The sequence below is a fragment of the Macaca nemestrina genome, chromosome 7, assembly GCF_043159975.1.
Source record: "Macaca nemestrina isolate mMacNem1 chromosome 7, mMacNem.hap1, whole genome shotgun sequence".
NCBI lineage: Eukaryota > Metazoa > Chordata > Mammalia > Primates > Cercopithecidae > Macaca > Macaca nemestrina.
Genome location: NC_092131.1, coordinates 92,377,223 through 92,394,311, shown reverse-complemented (window position 1 = coordinate 92,394,311; position 17,089 = coordinate 92,377,223). Strand labels below are relative to the sequence as shown.

At 45.9% G+C, this 17,089-nt stretch overlaps 1 protein-coding gene across 3 annotated transcripts in view; it reads left to right on the top strand.

The window, feature by feature from the left end:
• LOC105479398 (insulin like growth factor 1 receptor) overlaps positions 1–17,089 on the top strand; it is a 317,817-nt gene that overhangs the window by 285,090 nt on the left and 15,638 nt on the right. For all 3 annotated transcript variants that reach the window (XM_011737331.3, XM_011737329.2, XM_011737332.3), the window contains exons 16-20: positions 2,780–3,009; positions 3,273–3,383; positions 7,328–7,487; positions 11,066–11,195; positions 16,693–16,827. In XM_011737331.3, the coding sequence (XP_011735633.1) occupies positions 2,780–3,009; positions 3,273–3,383; positions 7,328–7,487; positions 11,066–11,195; positions 16,693–16,827 (766 nt within the window). The remainder of the gene's footprint in view (positions 1–2,779; positions 3,010–3,272; positions 3,384–7,327; positions 7,488–11,065; positions 11,196–16,692; positions 16,828–17,089) is intronic.

Here is a 17,089-nt window from a genome sequence, read left to right as displayed (position 1 = left end):
GTGACCGTACCAGAGAAGCTATTCTGCTTTGAAATACAGCACTAGAGGTTGGTGTGTGTAGTTTTTTGACTATGAAGTGTCCAGGAAGAGAAAGAAAGCATCAATACAACAAAATCAGATTCTCATGGTGACTTTAATTCACATTTTGTGTCCTTCTAGAATGCTTTCATGATATGTCTTGGTACTTCATTAAAACAAAAACAAACTTATTGCCACCCATGCCGACAGGTGGGAACGGTGTCATCTTATTTGAACTTAATTTATTCGGCCTTTGACAAGCACCTTATAGCCAGTATCCTCAAGGGGCAACAAAATGACTTTGCAGTTCAAAAGTGCTTTAAAAACTTGCTTTTCCCAAAGCTAATCTGCATGTCACCATTCTCCAGAGTACATTGAAAATCCCCTACAGGAAAGTGCTGATAACATTGAGCACAGAAACCACTCCTGGCTGGTGGCGCTGGGGACTGCTGCTTAAAGTCAGAGCTGCTGGGTTGAATGTAGAGAAAAGGATTGAGGGTATTGACTTCAGAGATCTCCCAGGGAATGAATGTGATTGGTTTTAACTCCATGTTTTATGGCAGGCTAAATAGTTAATTCTGATTAAAAGCAAGCCTGGATTCTCAGAGATAAATGGCTGGAGACAATGAACTCTTTACACTTTCTGAGGGGCATTGTGAAGAGCCTTATCTCCTGGGTTGTTTTGCATACTTACTCTCCTCTGACAAGCACCCGCCTCTTCTTCAGGGGTGCAAGCCACCTATGCCAGCTGGAGGGCAGAGTTCCATTCGTGAAACCCTTGAGACATATGTACTGTAAAGTACAAAAATGTATAGGAAAGAAAACTGAAGATGATTAATAAAGTTCATATTGGACACCCCTCAGAGGTCTAAATTGATGGTGCCCCTCCTGGGCCTAATTTATAATAAACATCTGTCCTTTTAGACATCACTTAAGGGTCGATAGTTGGGATATGGAGATGTTGGGATACAGTTGTCAGCCTCTCACATCCAGCCACAGGCCCAGGGTCAGCATCTGAAAGCATTAAAGCAAAAACAGGCACCATCTCCACTTCCTTTCTAGCCAGGACCACTTCCTTCCCACAGTCAGCATGTGGTAGAGCCTGGTGGCAGGTCCCGTCAGGCAAGGACATTAGCACACAGCATCAGAGGAATTATTGACGTTTCGTATGGATCTTATGGAATAGGTTGATTTTATTTTCATTTTTACCCTACCCATTTGGTGATGTAGAATTAAGCCTCTGGTTTTGTTTTCTTTCTGATCTTTTTTCTTTTTTTCTGTTTTGCCTAAAAATATTTGTTTATTCATTCATTCGTTTTTTTGAGACAGGTCCTCACTCTGTTGCCCAGGCTGGAGTGCAGTGGTGTGATCTCAGCTCACTGTAGCCTCAACCTCCTGGGCTCAGGCAGTTCTCCTGCCTCAGCCCCCTGAGTAGCTGGGATTCCAGGTGTGTGCCACCACACCTGGCTAATTTTTTAATAGAGATGGTGTTTTGCCATGTTGCCCAGGCTGGTCTCAGATTCCTGGGCTCAAGGAATCTTCCCATCTTGGCCTGCGATTACAGGCGTGAGCCACTGCACACGGCCTATTTATTTTCTTAAACCAGATCGAATCTAAACAGAAACTGGAGAAGAAATCCTATTCAGGCTTGGTATTTACTGTGCATTCCTCCGTTGGCGAAGGTCCTCCTGAGTTCACAGAGCCCTGGAAACGCCTCTGCTCATCAGCTGCCTAATTCCCTCTCCACACTGGGCACCACCAAGTCTCTCCCTCAGTGTCAGAGCTCAGTTGCTTCTGCACCTCATCAGGGATCCAGCCATCAAAGCCAAGGCTGGGGACACTTTGATTAGAGTAATCCTACCAATAATGCAATTCACCTTTGTAACCGCAAATTTTGTAGTAGCCGTATTTTTTAAAAGTAAAAAGAAACAGATCAAATACATTTTAATAATGTTTTTAATTCAAATAATATGTTTTATTTAACCCATTATAGCCAAAATATCCATTTTAACATGCAGTCAGTATTAAAGTTACCTAAATACTTTTCTTTTTTTTTTTTTTTTTGGCTGGTCTTTGAAATCCCATGTGTATTTTATTTACACTTACAGCATGTCTCAAATTGGACTAGCCACATGGAGTGCTCAGGAGTCCCATGTAGGGACCAGCTACCGTGTTAGATAGCCCAGGCATGGCATCTGTGTTGAGGGCCCTGACATCCCTTTTGGATTCATCCAGGAAGTAGGACCTCACATGCACCATCATCACCTCTCACATGTGACTCTGACCTTTTTCCCAACCCAGCATAAGAACTCTTCCCTCTCCTCCTTTTCACATTTGCATTTTAATCTGTTGGTGAAGATGGGTACAGTCCTGCTTGACCATTTCATTCAGTTTCTCTATCCCCTATGGTTAATTTGTTTTTTTCAAAAATGTATTTTTATATGATGAAATCTAAAAAAACAACTGCTTTCTTTCCTATACTAGACTTCTTTGCTTTGTTCTGGTCCTTATATCTGTTAGTATCCTCAGATTATCTTGAAATCCTCAGAGACTTGAAATACTAGTACTGACTGTACAGTTTTCTTACTCAAATCGATAGCATGTGGAAAGTTGAGAGCAAGCCATGCCATCACTTCCTGGTATTCTCCTTTGTGGGTTTAAGGAAGCAGCTTTTTACATTCTTTGGCTTAGAGTTCCCCCAAAGCACGTTCTGTCTAAGGCCTTGTTTCTGTACCTGCTTTAATTACGGTTTCTTCTCCAGTGTACGTTCCTGATGAGTGGGAGGTGGCTCGGGAGAAGATCACCATGAGCCGGGAACTTGGGCAGGGGTCGTTTGGGATGGTCTATGAAGGAGTTGCCAAGGGTGTGGTGAAAGACGAACCTGAAACCAGAGTGGCCATTAAAACAGTGAACGAGGCCGCGAGCATGCGTGAAAGGATCGAGTTTCTCAACGAGGCTTCTGTGATGAAGGAGTTCAATTGTCACCATGTGGTAAGAGAAAGTTCCTGAAAAGCCAAAATGCTGCACAGGAAGAGGGTATCACACAAGCCCCTCAGTGTGTTCTTGGCTACATATACCTGTGGGTTTGGTGTCTTGCCTTTGCCTTTTGGATAGTTACCCCATTACCTCACTGTTACCTTCCGACCTCTATGCTCAGACCAGGCCACAGCACCACAGAGACAGTTCCAGACAACACAGGCACCAGCAAGGGCCACCCTGACCCTCTGAGTCTTTCTCTTTTTGATTCCTCCCAGGTGCGGTTGCTGGGTGTGGTGTCCCAGGGCCAGCCAACGCTGGTCATCATGGAACTGATGACGCGGGGTGATCTCAAAAGTTATCTCCGGTCTCTGAGGCCAGAAATGGAGGTCAGTTTTCATTTCCACCAGTATTACGTGTTGCCTTGTCTAGCTGTCTTTCCTTTAGAACCTCTCTGCAAGGAAATGCTGTGTCTTTAAATCAGTTTACTCTTCCAGCGTCCAGTGTTTCTTACTGCATGCTCAGTTATAGGTCATTTGTGCAATGGATTTCCCCAACTAGAGTCAGACTCTGATCTTTGTGAGGGGAACTTCCTGTTCCTTGGATCCCCTCTGCTAAGCCCCTCTGTGCCTTTGTTCCTGCATTCCCTCTGCCCCCAGTCCCTTCCCCACATCAGTGTCCACCTGCCAAGCCAGGCCAGTGCCACTCTTTCCCCGAAGTTTTCCTGCCCCACTCCAGTAACCGTCTCCTCTGCTAACTTCTCGACGCGCTTGACTCATGTCCTTGCATGCATTCTCTCTCGTTGTGTTGTGTTGTGTTGTGTTGTGTTGTTGTGGGAGTGTGTCCCCCCCCCCCACCCCATTGTGTTTAGCTTTTAATGTCAGTCCAAACGCGTGGCTCGGGGCCGCATTTGTGGCAGGCACTCTGTCAATAAACGTGTGTTACAGTTCAGGGTTAAGCTGCCTGGATTCTTGCCCTTGCATCTGAGAAGTTGCTGGGTGATTTCCCACCCAGCTCTGTGCACAAGATGTTCACCCATTCATAAACCCACTCCCCACACACAGCCCCCTTCCTCGGCATTGTTGGTGGTCCTTGTCTTTGCCACTGGGAGTCTGGTTTCCTCAGACTCTATGTCCACGTTTCAGGATTGATCCAGGGTCAATGTCTTGCTTGCACTTTTGAATGAATGATCCCACCTCAGTGGCAGGATTTCTGCTTAGTTTCCTAAAAATTTCACTTTGGGTTATGAGCTTCAAATTCTAAACCTGCTGAAGTCCTATGCAATTTTTCATTAGTCACCATGGTATCTCCCCCCTCTGTAGTATTAACCTACAGGCCAGCTTTTTAACGTATGCAGGCATGACTTTTGAGTAATTAATTCTACAGATAAGCTGGGAGATAATTGCTGAGAAATAAAGCCAGCAACAACTGTGTTTTCATTTGGCTGCCTCCGTGGGTCCGAAGTCCTCCTTTTGACCCTTACTTTGCTACTTACAGGGAAGCAATGTGTCTGCTTTTATTCCTTAGAAGCAGTAACTTCCCCTTCTCGGCCCCTTTGGAAGTTCTTTTGCCGTTCTTCATTTGGGCTTTTTTTTTTTTTTTTTTTTTAATGTTCTTTGAATCGGCAACTTAATCATCTTCCAAGTGACAGTTTCTTAATTTTAGTTCCAAACACCTGTTCATGTATGACTTCATTTATTTACAGCACATTGTGTTTGGGGCCAACTGTGGACTGGGGCTCCAAGCAGGGTGGTTTACAAAACTCCCACCCTCTGTTCCACCAAGCATTGGTCCCCAGCACCCCTGGGTGTTAGTGCCTTTTCCTGGTTCACTCACTCACTTTCTGTCTCTCTCTCTCTTTCTCTCTGTCTCTCTCGCTCTCTTTCTTTGTCTTTCTTTTTCTTTCTTTCTTTCTTTCTTTCTTTCTTTCTTTTCTTTTCTTTTCTTTTCTTTCTTTTCTTTTCTTTTCTTTTCTTTTCTTTTCTTTTCTTTCTTTCATTCTGTCTTTCTGTCTTTCTTTCTTGATGGAGTTTTGCTCTGTTGCCCAGGCTGGGGTGCAGTGGCGTGATCTCAGCTCACTGCAACCTCCACCACCCGGGTTCAAGCGATTCTCCTGCCTCAGTTTCCCAAGTAGCTGGGTTTACAGGTGTGCACCACCATGCCCAGCTAATTTTTGTATTTTTAGTAGAGACGGGGTTTCACCATGTTGGCCAGGCTGGTCTTGAACTCCTGACCTCAGGTGATTCACCCACCTCAGCCTCCCAAAGTGCTGGGATTATAGGTGTGAGTCGCTGTGCCTGGCCCTTGGTTCACTTTAATACACAAAACAGCATGAAGGAGAAAAGCTTGATGAAACAGGTGACTGGAGATTTGGCAGAGTATTTCCTGCCAGCATCGTTTGAGGCACCTCTGAAAAGTCCGAAACTTACTCCCTTCCTCCCCAGTTTCAGGCACAGAATAAAAATTCAGAACATGTGGCCTCGGTCATGGCTCTGTGGCTGGCTGCCTGTGGTCCTCAGCCAGCCACTGCAGGTTCCTGGGCCTCAGTGTCCTCAATATAAAATAACAGGGTGGGACAAGATTACTGAAGTCCCTTTCAGAACTAAAATTCACCTTTAGATTGGTCAGATTTAAATTTTTTTTTCTAGCTCATGTCAAGTATTAAAATGTGTGTGCTTACCCTGCAGTTTCATTATATTCAGTCTGCTCCCCCGACCAAGATTCACTTATTTATCTCACTAAGCGTACGTGTATGTGTATACTTGCCTTAAATAGCTGTAACCAAATTAAAGATTTCTGCTAAGACGAATGAAAGAATGGCAGTGCAACACCATAAACTGACAAAATTTCAGCCCTCTCTCTCTCTGTGCTTAAAGTTGAGTGCTTTTATTGATTCTGTTGTTCACAGCAATTATAAATGACCACTTCATAACACATATACGTCATGTTGTAATATTCAAGTATTGTGAGCATAAACTTTACGTTTCACATGCATATTTCCTAATGCACCACACATATCTAAAGCCCTAAAAAGTAGTGATTTGGACTTACCCCCACTGACTTAATGTCACTTCCCCAGATAACCACGTGATAAGTATTTTAAGTCGCCAAGAGACAGCTTTGACAGCCTGTTCAAAATTCAAAGGTTTGTGTCTCTGAGTGTAGAGAACCAACCCAGAAGTACTGAGGAGTTGTTATACTGATTCCAAATACTAGCTTTCAGTAGAAACTAGCACCTCGTAGGGCAACAGCCAGCATCTACTGAGCATTGACTATGTGCCAGGCACCACTGGGTACTTTCTGTGCATGGCCCCAGGTCATCTTCTAATCAGTGAAACCATCGTGATACCCCATGTGGAAGAGCCTGGGCATGCTCATCCGGTGGCCAGCCTACAGGTTTGAGACCTATCAGAGCCCTATGGCTTTGCAGTGTTGTGTGAGATGCTTTGCGGTCAGGAAAACCAAGGTAAAGTCTATTGCACTTGGATATGCGAGAGTAAAAGGTAGCATGAAAATTAGGGACTAGTGATCATTTTAGGATGGAGAAACTTGGGCATATGTTTTATATAAAGCTTTTTTCTAAATGGATGTATTATTTAGGGGTAATTCTTTTTAATTCCAAAGCCAGCATGTTGCTGTCCTCTGCAAACAGGAGATGCTTATCCATGTTACTTATTCCTGGTCTCCTCCAAGATAAGCTCCAGCTGGACTTCAGTTGTCAAGGACTTGTCTTCCATAATGCCCACAGAAAATAATAATGCCACATTGTAAGGTGAAAAGAGTAATCCTGGTATTTTTGTATTTTAGAAGAAGGTTAAAGGGAAAGAAAAGGATTAAATAAGTTATAATGATGCTTTTATGGGAAACAAAATATACCATATCCATTTGGAAACACATTTGCTTACTTCCACACAGCCTTTGTAACGTGCTGTCCTTCCTCTTATCTGTACTTTGGTGATGGAAATAAAAGGAACATATAAACGAATAGTAATTTGAGTAACTGAGAATCCTTACTACCAAATATTGCTTGTTTCACTTTAAAAAATTTTTTGCCCTACCCACAATAGAAAATGCTGGTCCTAGAGAGAGCAAACTGGTGTTTCCCTCGGCAGCTCTGTGATGTGGTCAGGGAGCAAGCGCAGATAAACTTGCGGGAGCAAACAGGTGCCATGCTCTCCATGATGGTTTGTTCCTTCCGAGCAAGTCCTGGTTTCTTAGCATAAACAACCCACGGTGCCCAGATTGGACAAAGATGATTTGCAAACCTCGAAAGAAAATTGGCATAGAAAAAGAATCCAAAATTCTCATGTGAATTTTTTTTAATCTCCAACAGAATAATCCAGTCCTAGCACCTCCAAGCCTAAGCAAGATGATTCAGATGGCTGGAGAGATTGCAGACGGCATGGCATACCTCAACGCCAACAAGTTCGTCCACAGAGACCTTGCTGCCCGGAATTGCATGGTAGCCGAGGATTTCACAGTCAAAATTGGAGGTGTGTCCTTAGCTTTCCAGATCTGAGCAAGAACTGAACTCACAGGTGTTTTGAGGACCTTGTTGGCATTAGTCTGCCCCTGGAGAGGTTTTCTAGTGTGTCCCTTGAGTGCACGGACTCTTTCTTGGGAATGATGTGATTGTCTCCAGTTGATGGTCACAAACCTGGTGTGGTCAGTCCCAGTGCTGATTGCTCTTGGACATGGTGGTTCAGCTACTGGGCATGGTCCCTGAGGCTGCCTCTCCAGATATTTGAGGCATTTCTTGGTAGAACACATCTTAGCATTGGTTACAGAAATAATCAAGACAGTGTCTTCAGGAGATTTCGACTTGGGAATAAAACTCATTGTCCAACTTTGCATTCATCCCTCAAATTTTCCTAGCTTATAATAAGGAGCATTGCTCCCCTTCCAGGGGTGCACATTGTTTTCTAAGAGGTGAGCTGCCCTAATGTTGAAGCCTCTGCACGGAGCAGGAGAAGTGGCAGGAGCTGGCATGGCAGTGCCTTAGGTGAGGGACGATCACTGCTCACTGGGTTTCACAGCCGGGGCCGGACAGCCTCCAAGCTCTCGACCACTCTCTCACAACACTTACTGTCCTGCTCTTAGCTGACCAGCCTACTGGTTAGACCCCCTTGTTGCCACCACCCACTGTCACACCAGAAAAGGGGTTGAATTGAATTTCTGAGCAATGGTTAAAACCCACTTCAGCCTTTAGGTTTGTGTTTTTACTTTGATCTTTTAATCTGCCTAATAAAACACACATAACACCAGGGCTGCTCAGGAAACCACTACTTTTACCAGGATTCTCATCTTCCCACTATGATATGATGATAGTTTAGAAAAATACCAAATATTTATCCTGAGAAATTGCAGGGGAGATTTAACACCCAAAAGAAGCTATTTCAGATGGACCTCTGTGTCTAGTTCTTGAGCTGCCTTTTCTGGAAGTGTTCGCCTTCCTTTAGTAACATAGTTTTTTCTTTTAGTGGTGATTTTTAAATGAAATGTTTTAGCCCCTTTAGTGAACAATGAGAATCCTTTAGAGAATGGTTTCTTTTTTTGAGACGGAGTTTTGCTCTTGTTGCCCAAGCTGGAGTGCAATGGCGCAATCTTGGCTCACCACAACCTCCACCTCCCAGGTTCAAGCGATTCTCCTGCCTCAGCCTCCTGAGGAGCTGGGATTACAGGCGCATGCCACCACACCCAGCTAGTTTTTTGTATTTTTAGTAAAAACAGGGTTTCATCATGTTAGCCAGGCTGGTCTTGAACTCCTGACCTCAGGTGATCCACCCGCCTCGGCCTCTCAAAGTGCTGTGATTACAGGCGTGAACCACCGTGCCTGGCTGAGAATGGTTTCTAAAGTAGGAGTGAGTGTCTCTTTTTCCTCTGTAGGAGCTAGAGGTATTGAAACGGAGCCATGTCCCAGAGCCCACATCCCTCCGTCATCAGAGTTCCTTGTTCAGGATCCACGAGTGCGTACCTAGGTTTGGCACGTTGTGGTGTCCTCACGTTTGGTGCCCTGTGAAGCTGGGCAGCCCTTAGAGAGGCAAAGGAGTCCCGAGAGGCCGTCCTGCCTCAGGGCTCCCAGGGAAGAGTTGCCTGTGTCCCTGGCTGGGCTTCCTTCGTGCACCCAGCTCACTTCTTCCCCTTCTCCTTCCCCTTCCCTCTCTGTAGAACTCAGATTGTCCCCATGGAAATGTCAGCCAGCTCCCCAGCACAGGGGAGAGCACAGGGACTGGGGAACCAGGTGGGCCTGAGATGGGCCAGTTCTGTCACTAATTGATGAGAGACTTGGGCCAGGTGCCTTAACCCAGGAGCCTCAATTTCTTCACCTCGGAAGTAGGGTGATAATGTAACAGACCCCATGGGATTGTGAGGACTTGGTACAGGAAAGCAGCAGCATGTGCCTGGCACGGGGCAGGGCCTCTCCAGATGGCAGTTCCTGTCTGTGTCGTCTTCCCACCCTCCTGGCACATGGGAGGAACTCAGTTTCTCCCCACTATGCATCACACTGGGAGAGGTGTTTTTTGTGCCAATTGCCATTTTAAATCCAAATCAGCAGGGATCATGTTTGCTGTTGAACCATGTGGCATATTTATAGTGTTTTTTGTGTGTGTGATCATGGTTTTTCTTTCTAGAATTTTAAGCTCTTCATGTGTGCTGAGGAAGATCATTTGTGTTTTTTAGTAGGATTCCTTTTCCACTTTGTGCAAGTAAAGGCAAATCCCCTATTTGCATGTGACTGGATTAATTCACAGATAACACTTTCGCACTTCATTTTTATTCTTCACAAGGGTTCAAGATGTTTTCCCAATGCCCAGCATCTCATGGATGACAAATACGACAAGTAATTTTACCAGAGGCAGTTTGAGGGCTCTTAGCATAGCGCAAGTAAATTATGTTGGTTCAAGTCCAAGGAACTTTGTTCTCTTTGTGTTTGCTTTTGTAGCCTTACCTCTTTGTGGCATGAGTTAGAGACATACATGAGCATTTTAAAGTAAAGAAGCCCTTTCTCCTGGGAAGGAGAAATGGAAGAGTCCAGTTAAGAAAAGGTTGTATGATTGAGTGCAAAATCAAAATCTCACAAAGCAGCAATAATTTAGCATTATAAAGCGAGCCTGCCATCAAACATCATTATGTGGCATCTTCTGGAGAAATGGAAAATGGAAGAAATTTTCAAAAATGAGTGGGAGTATTATGTTGAAAAACATATTGAGTAATAGCTTCAGGGGCCTCGTAAATAGCATCTCTTCGGCATCTTACTGGGTACTTTTGTCATCATGAATTGTTACTCTGAATATTTTCCCCCTTATTAAGCAGTGAAATTATTTACTTTTCTCCAATGATGGGGCAGTGCTACCAAGTAAATAAGCATCTGTACTCTCCTGTTCATTTGGTCAGGTTTTAAAACCGTGTGTAAATGACCATTGGTCTCTGCAGTACTACGTATTTTCTTAAATCGTGGGACTCTAATTTTTACACTGCCTCCGTTTTTCTTAATTTTTGTTTTCAAGACAGGGTCTCTGTCACCCAAGCTGGAGTGCAGTGTTGTGATCATGGCTCACTGCAGCCTCGACCTCCAGGGCTCAAGTGATTCTTCCACCTTAGCCTTCCAAGTAGCTGGAACACAGGTGCACACCATCACTCACAAGTGGCTAATTTTTTATTTTTTTATACAGACAGGGTCTTGCTATGTTGCCCAGGCTGATCTTGAATTCCTGGGCGCAAGCAGTCTTCCTGCCGTAGCCTCCCAAAGTACTGGGATTACAGGTGTTGAGTCACTGCACTCAGCCTGCCTCCCATTTAAATGCAATAAAGGAATTAACTTCTTAAGGGAATCAGATTGTAAATATGTTAAAAGTGGAGATTGCTTGGTATTTGCTTGTCATGTGATTAATCATCCCTTACTGTCTCCACCTTATAAAATTGCAAACCCTAATATTTGGCTGCCTTAAAGTGGGACGTGTCTGTGTCTTGCCTTATGTCTCTCCACACAAAATGAGTGTAGGGTCCTCTGCTGCGACAGTAGTGGTGCCTGCTCCAGCATGTGACTCTGCACCCTCTCTTCCCCTTACAGATTTTGGGATGACGCGAGATATCTATGAGACAGACTATTACCGGAAAGGAGGGAAAGGGCTGTTGCCCGTGCGCTGGATGTCTCCCGAGTCCCTCAAGGATGGAGTCTTCACCACTTACTCGGACGTCTGGTATGACAGCCTTTACTGCAGTGCCAGCCTGGACCCCCGAGCCTCCTCACTTCCCACCAGCTCAGTCTCCAGGGCTTTACCTTTCTCTGTTCATTGTTACCCATTTCCAGCTTTAGCTCAGTGTTGTGTGAGCCACGCTTCTTCATCATTGAGGTGTTCCTGTTGTCAGTGGGCTAGCTAAGGGCAGAAGGGCATTTGTGGGATTTTAAAGAATTTGTGGGACCAGCATTTCTTTCCATCTTCAGTGGACACCAATTATGTTTCCAGGAGCTGGGATGTGCCAGAAGCCATCATCTCTTTTTGTTTCTCCCCTGCCTGCCTTCTTTCTCTTTTCCTCTGTAATAAACAGATACTGTCTGTGTGTCTGCCTCACCTAATCTAACCCTCAGATTGCAGACAGTGCTTTATTTAGACCCAAAGCTTATGAGTCCTGATTGTGTTTTCCTGCTGGTCCCATCTGCTGTCTGTCTTTCAGTGGGCATCCACCGTTGCTGACCCAGGGATGGTTATGGGAAGCAAAACGTCTCCCTTAATTGTAAACAGTGTCTTCTAGCAGAAGCTCATCGGCCGAGGGATCAGAGGCCTCTAGGTAGTATTGTTTATTGTGGTTCCTTAGCAACGTTGCAGAGAGGCGGTCAGGTTCTGAAATACAAATGAGGTTATTGGCAGGCTGAGGCCCTGGCACAGGCACCTTCTAGAATGTCAGCTAGTGTCTTGGCTTTCCTCTGGGGGGGATCCCGTTGCTGTTGTGTTACAGAAATGGTAGTTGTTTACTCCAACAGTCTGGATGACCGCATAGAGGAACTATTTCAATAGTGACTGACATCATTTTTTTTTTTTAACCTCGTAAACCTTTCACAGTTCAAGGGCCTTGGATCTTATTTTGAAGACAGGTGCAAATTGGAAATAGCATTTGAATATGACCTGGCAAAGCATAATTGCTTCTTGAGCTCAAGTATGAGATCTGTTTTGCAATCAGCTTGTCCAAGATGGTTATCTCTTTACTGTCAAAGCAAAGTGCTCTGCATGGTTTTTAGAAATTGGGATGGTGAGGAGAGGGCAAGCCTGGGTACGTGCATGCATCTGTTTATTCTAGGCTTTGTGCCTCCAAGAGCTTGGAGGTCAGCTTTGTAGTATAATAAAATAGAAAACTATACAGCCAGGGAGAACAGAAGCCGGATAGAACAATAAAGTGTTGTTAATATCTCTCAGGCAAATTTTACCCAAATTCTGACTAGCAGTTATTGCTACAAGCAGCAACAAAGGGACATAGGGTGTGTTCAATGCCAGTTTCTGTCCATTTGACTACATAACTACTATGAACCAATACGAAAAGATACGTATAAACATGAATAGGCGTTTGGTATTCATTCCATGAAATGTTCAGGCATTGACTGTGCTTCAGGTTTTGTTTGGTTTTTAACACAGGCTTTGAGAATAGCACAGGTCAGGAAGGCTAGGGCGTTGGAGTAGGTTTCTCAGCTGTCCAGGCTCTGAACTAAAGCTGTCCCTCTCAAAAGAATGGAAATGATTTTAGATTGTATTCTACAGCACAAAGCAATGATTCCTAAATAGTTAAAAATCTAGAAAGAAACACAAATTTATTTGACTTTGTGGAAGAGACCCCAGAATTTTAGGATTTGGGATGTATCCCTGGAGTCAGGCACAGTCCCCAACGCACCCACAGCATCTTTGACAGCTGGTGGTTGAGCTTTTGCTAAGAGGTTTCTAGGGACTCCATGTTCACTTCCTCACAGAGGTAGGCCAGCCTCATGCTTTAGACGTCCTTGTTCTAGGCAAGTCCCTCGTGTTCTGCTGCGTCAGGCTCTGTGTGACACCCATTGGACCTTCTCTCTGTAGCACAATTGCATACCTTGCTCTGTTCTTGATAAGATAGGTCTAGGAATCATCTAAGGAGGTGTGTCTGTTCTAGGCAGAAAACCTCCAGGTTTCCTGCTGTCTTCCAAGACTTCATTCCCAGGCCCTTGGGCGCTGTAGCTGCTCTCCCCGCAGCTCCCTGTAGCACCTGTCCCTCTGAAATGACAAGGGTGCCCTCTAGGCATGGAGCAGACCAGGCAAAAGGACTGGGGAATTGCACCCCACAGCCTAGAGCTGCGTCTTCTTCCTGAGCATCTGGATCACCCAACACATAATCTTTATTTTTTATTAAGAAGCTTTCTAAATAGTCACAAATAGCCAAGGTTATTTGCTTCTTTCATGGCGAATTACCATCTGTGGGGAATGTGAATTTCTCTGTAGGTTTTAATTTGCTGGTGAGTGGGCCATTGCTACCATCACCTCCTGGTGTGGGGAAGTGTAGTTACTGAATGCTGCCTCCATCCAGCACGGGCATTGCGGGGGGACTCACAGCCGCAGGTCTGCTCCCTGGGGAAACAACCTCGAGATTCCTAATTAGAAAGGGCTTTACACAGAAACATTTATCTAATGTTTGAAGATTAAACCTGTCCATGAAATGGAAGACTTGATTTTATATGAAGTCATGAATAGCCAACACCACATAGGAAAATACCGGCTTTGAAAACCACAGAAGTGTTGCATATTTCTCAGTGCTTCTGACTGGCTGTGTGGCTGTGCTAAACCTCAGCTTCTCTGGCCTTCGGTTGCTCCATCTGTAAGGTAAGGTCTGTCTAGAGAAGTCTGTGGTACCTGAATAGAGGTTTAAATGGCTGCTGTGGCAACTGGTATTGGGTAGAGATGGTTCAATCTCCACACCTTGCAGTTGTCACATTAAGCTGTGAAGGACGACAGACTCCAGCACTTGGTGGCCCTCGGTGACAGGTGATGCTGACCTCAGACAAGAGTTGCTCAGGAGATAGGCTTTGCAGTTCAACTTGACAAGCATTTGTGGAGAGCTGGGTCTGCTACCTCCTGTATTGTTGCCTGTGTGTGATGATAAGGCTCTTGGGGGTGTGGAAGATGCAGGGATGATGATGATGATGATGATGATGATGATGATGATGATGTCGTCATTGTTGTCCTGGTCCTTGAAGGATAAAGTCTTGTGGAGAAGAGGAAGCAATTCTGACAGTTTGGGGTTGCAGAAGCCTTCACAGAAGAGATGAAGTTGTGTAGGCACCCTAAGTATGGATTGTCACAAAAGGAGCACAAGAAGCGGGGCAGGGCGGGATGGGGGAGTTCCTGGCAGTGAGAATACTGGGCAGGCATGGCAGTAGGGAGCGCCTGCTGCAGGTGGGGTTGGTGGGGTTTCCTTGGGGGACTTAGGCTGCAGAGAGATCAAGCCAGGCCTCAGCTGTTGTGTTAGGGATTCTGGACTAATTCTTTAAGCCCTGTTAAGGTTTCTGAACCGGAGGGTGATTAGAGCTGTGCTTGAAGTTGTTCTTGTTAGCCGGAGTATACGGCTGCGTTGAGCAAGACGCTGTAACCAAAGAAGAGAGGGGTGTGGTGGGCCAGGCAAGGAGGATCCTGCACACTGAGGGAGCTCTGGGGGACAGAAGGAGGGTGCCAGACCTTGGACAGATGTGAGCCTGAGTGGACAGGTCGCAGTGGGACTCCGAGGATGCCGAGGGCATGGGTGACAGCAGGCAGACTGCTCAGGTGGAATAGGCATCAGCTGCAGGGAAGCCGGGGAAGAACAGGGCACGAATCAGAGTTCAGTGTGAGACGTACTGAGTTTGTGGGTAGCCCAGTAACCGGGAACTTGGAATGGAGCAGTTGGGCCGTGAGGGCCAAGGTGGGAGCCATGCCGTGAGAATTGGCTGCCTGCAAGCCAGTGACACAGCCAGGAAAGGCACGTGGGGCAAGAGGAGAAGTGGGCCTGGGAGGGAGCCACATCCTCAGGCCATTTCCCAGACCAGCGTGCAGTCAGCAAAAGCAGAGAGCTAGTCATTTCTTCTTTTTTATTTTATTTTTAATTTTTTGTTGTTGGAGAGCTAGTCATTTCTTGTACCAAGCTGCATTTCAGATGTGTGGGTCCTACTGCTGCTGGCATCTGAGGCATGCTGCCCGTATGGCTGGGCTGGTTGCAGAAGGCAGAGCTTCCTGCAAAAGCTGAGGGAGAGCCCCTTCTCCCCTGGGCCCAGGCCTCTCTAAGCTGCTCTTTGGCCTCTGGGTCTCTTGTACAACCTGAAGATGACAGCATTTCTTGGTCACTTGCAGTTAAAAAGGACCTTGGGTTGGTCTGTCCTCTGATTGCTAAGATTCTATTTCTGTCTAGCATCTACTTTTAGTATCAATTTGTACAAAAAATTTTGATTCACCGAAAGTAGCTGAAGCAGTGAATAAAACATTCTCATACAGTCAGGGGCCCTGTGGACTTGGGCACAAGGTCAAGGTCCCAAGAACTCTTGGTGGAAAATCTCCTGCCCCAGGTTCTTCCATGAGGGTTAACCAGCACCTGTAGCCCAGGACAGGTCCAGCTAGAGTCCCTGCCCCTACTTGCTGATGAGTAGCCTACTTTACTCTGCCAAAGGGAACCACGTGGAAAGGCACACAGGCCAGGGAGAATTTGTGAATTATGGAGATTTGCCCTAGGAGGGCACATTTGTTTTGCAGATTCCAGCATTGTCTTTTTTAACATTCTGTCTGAAATTTGTGTACGTGTACTATCTGTTTTAATTTGTTTTCCAGTAGTTTGATCTTCTAAACTGACAAAGCTGCATGCATGGCAGAATTGCTCACTACAAAGTTATTCCTCAGCCAGCTTCTCTGCTTAAGGATTCTTTCTCCATGATACCCCCTACCAGCCAGTGCAGCGCACCCTGGTCCCCCCACCTATGACACAGGCCCTCCAGGCCAGCAGCTCCGCAGCTCTGTTGGAGGTGGGGGAGCAGCAGGAATTCTCTTCTCCCTTGGCCCAGCTGGACCTCAAGATCCCTATAGATCTTTTAAACATTCCAGGACCCAGGCCCTCACCCGAGACCAATCAAATCAGAGTTTCTATTGGGTGTCCAGACCTCTGTTGAAAACCTCCCCAGGAGATTCTCCTGTGCAGCCAGCAGTGAGAACCACTTGGGTAGAGGTTTCCAAAATTGTCTGATTACACTTGAGGAGCTTGGTAAAGCTTGACTGTCCCAGGCCTCATTCGAGGCTACCAAGTCAATGTCCATGCTGGGGCTTGGACAACAATGTCATTCATTTTGGGTTAAAGCCAGTTTGGGAGGTACTGCCTTGCCAGGTAAATGGCTGGGACTAGGTAGATGACAAACCCAGTATACTCTGCGTTCAAAGCACAGATCGGGGGCTTCCTGACCATGCAAGGGATGCTGAAAGTGCCCTCACCATCACCTTCATTAGCTCTACCACCAGGGCTGAATTTAGTCTATGGGGAACATTAGCAGCAACAAAGGGAGGATGATGTCCTACACTTAGCCCAGGGCCTGGCTCGCTGTCTGACAATCACTGTCACCATAGTAAGGACAGTTTCTCTGCTCAGGATGTAAGAAGTGCTGGAAAGTAAGGGGCAGCATGGTTCAGTCCATCCCTTTCCAAGCTCCTCACAGTTTTTTTCTCCCTGCAGGTCCTTCGGGGTTGTCCTCTGGGAGATCGCCACACTGGCCGAGCAGCCCTACCAGGGCTTGTCCAACGAGCAAGTCCTTCGCTTCGTCATGGAGGGCGGCCTTCTGGACAAGCCAGACAACTGCCCCGACATGCTGTACGTACTTCCTGGGCCCCCTCAGTGCTCTTCTGATTTCTCTTCTCAAATGCCTGTTTTCCTGGGTCACAGGAGATTAGATTAAAGCCATTCTCTCTGGTCCTTCGCCTCTCTGGCCAGGTGCGGCTGAGGAACGGTTCGTCCTCATGGAAGGAGCTGAGTTTGGTTGGTAGACCTGTGCCTTTCCATGGGCACCTTAATTCTACCCTATGTTCCTTAATGCTTTCGTTCTGATTTGCAGTTCGCACTATAGTGTCTCAGG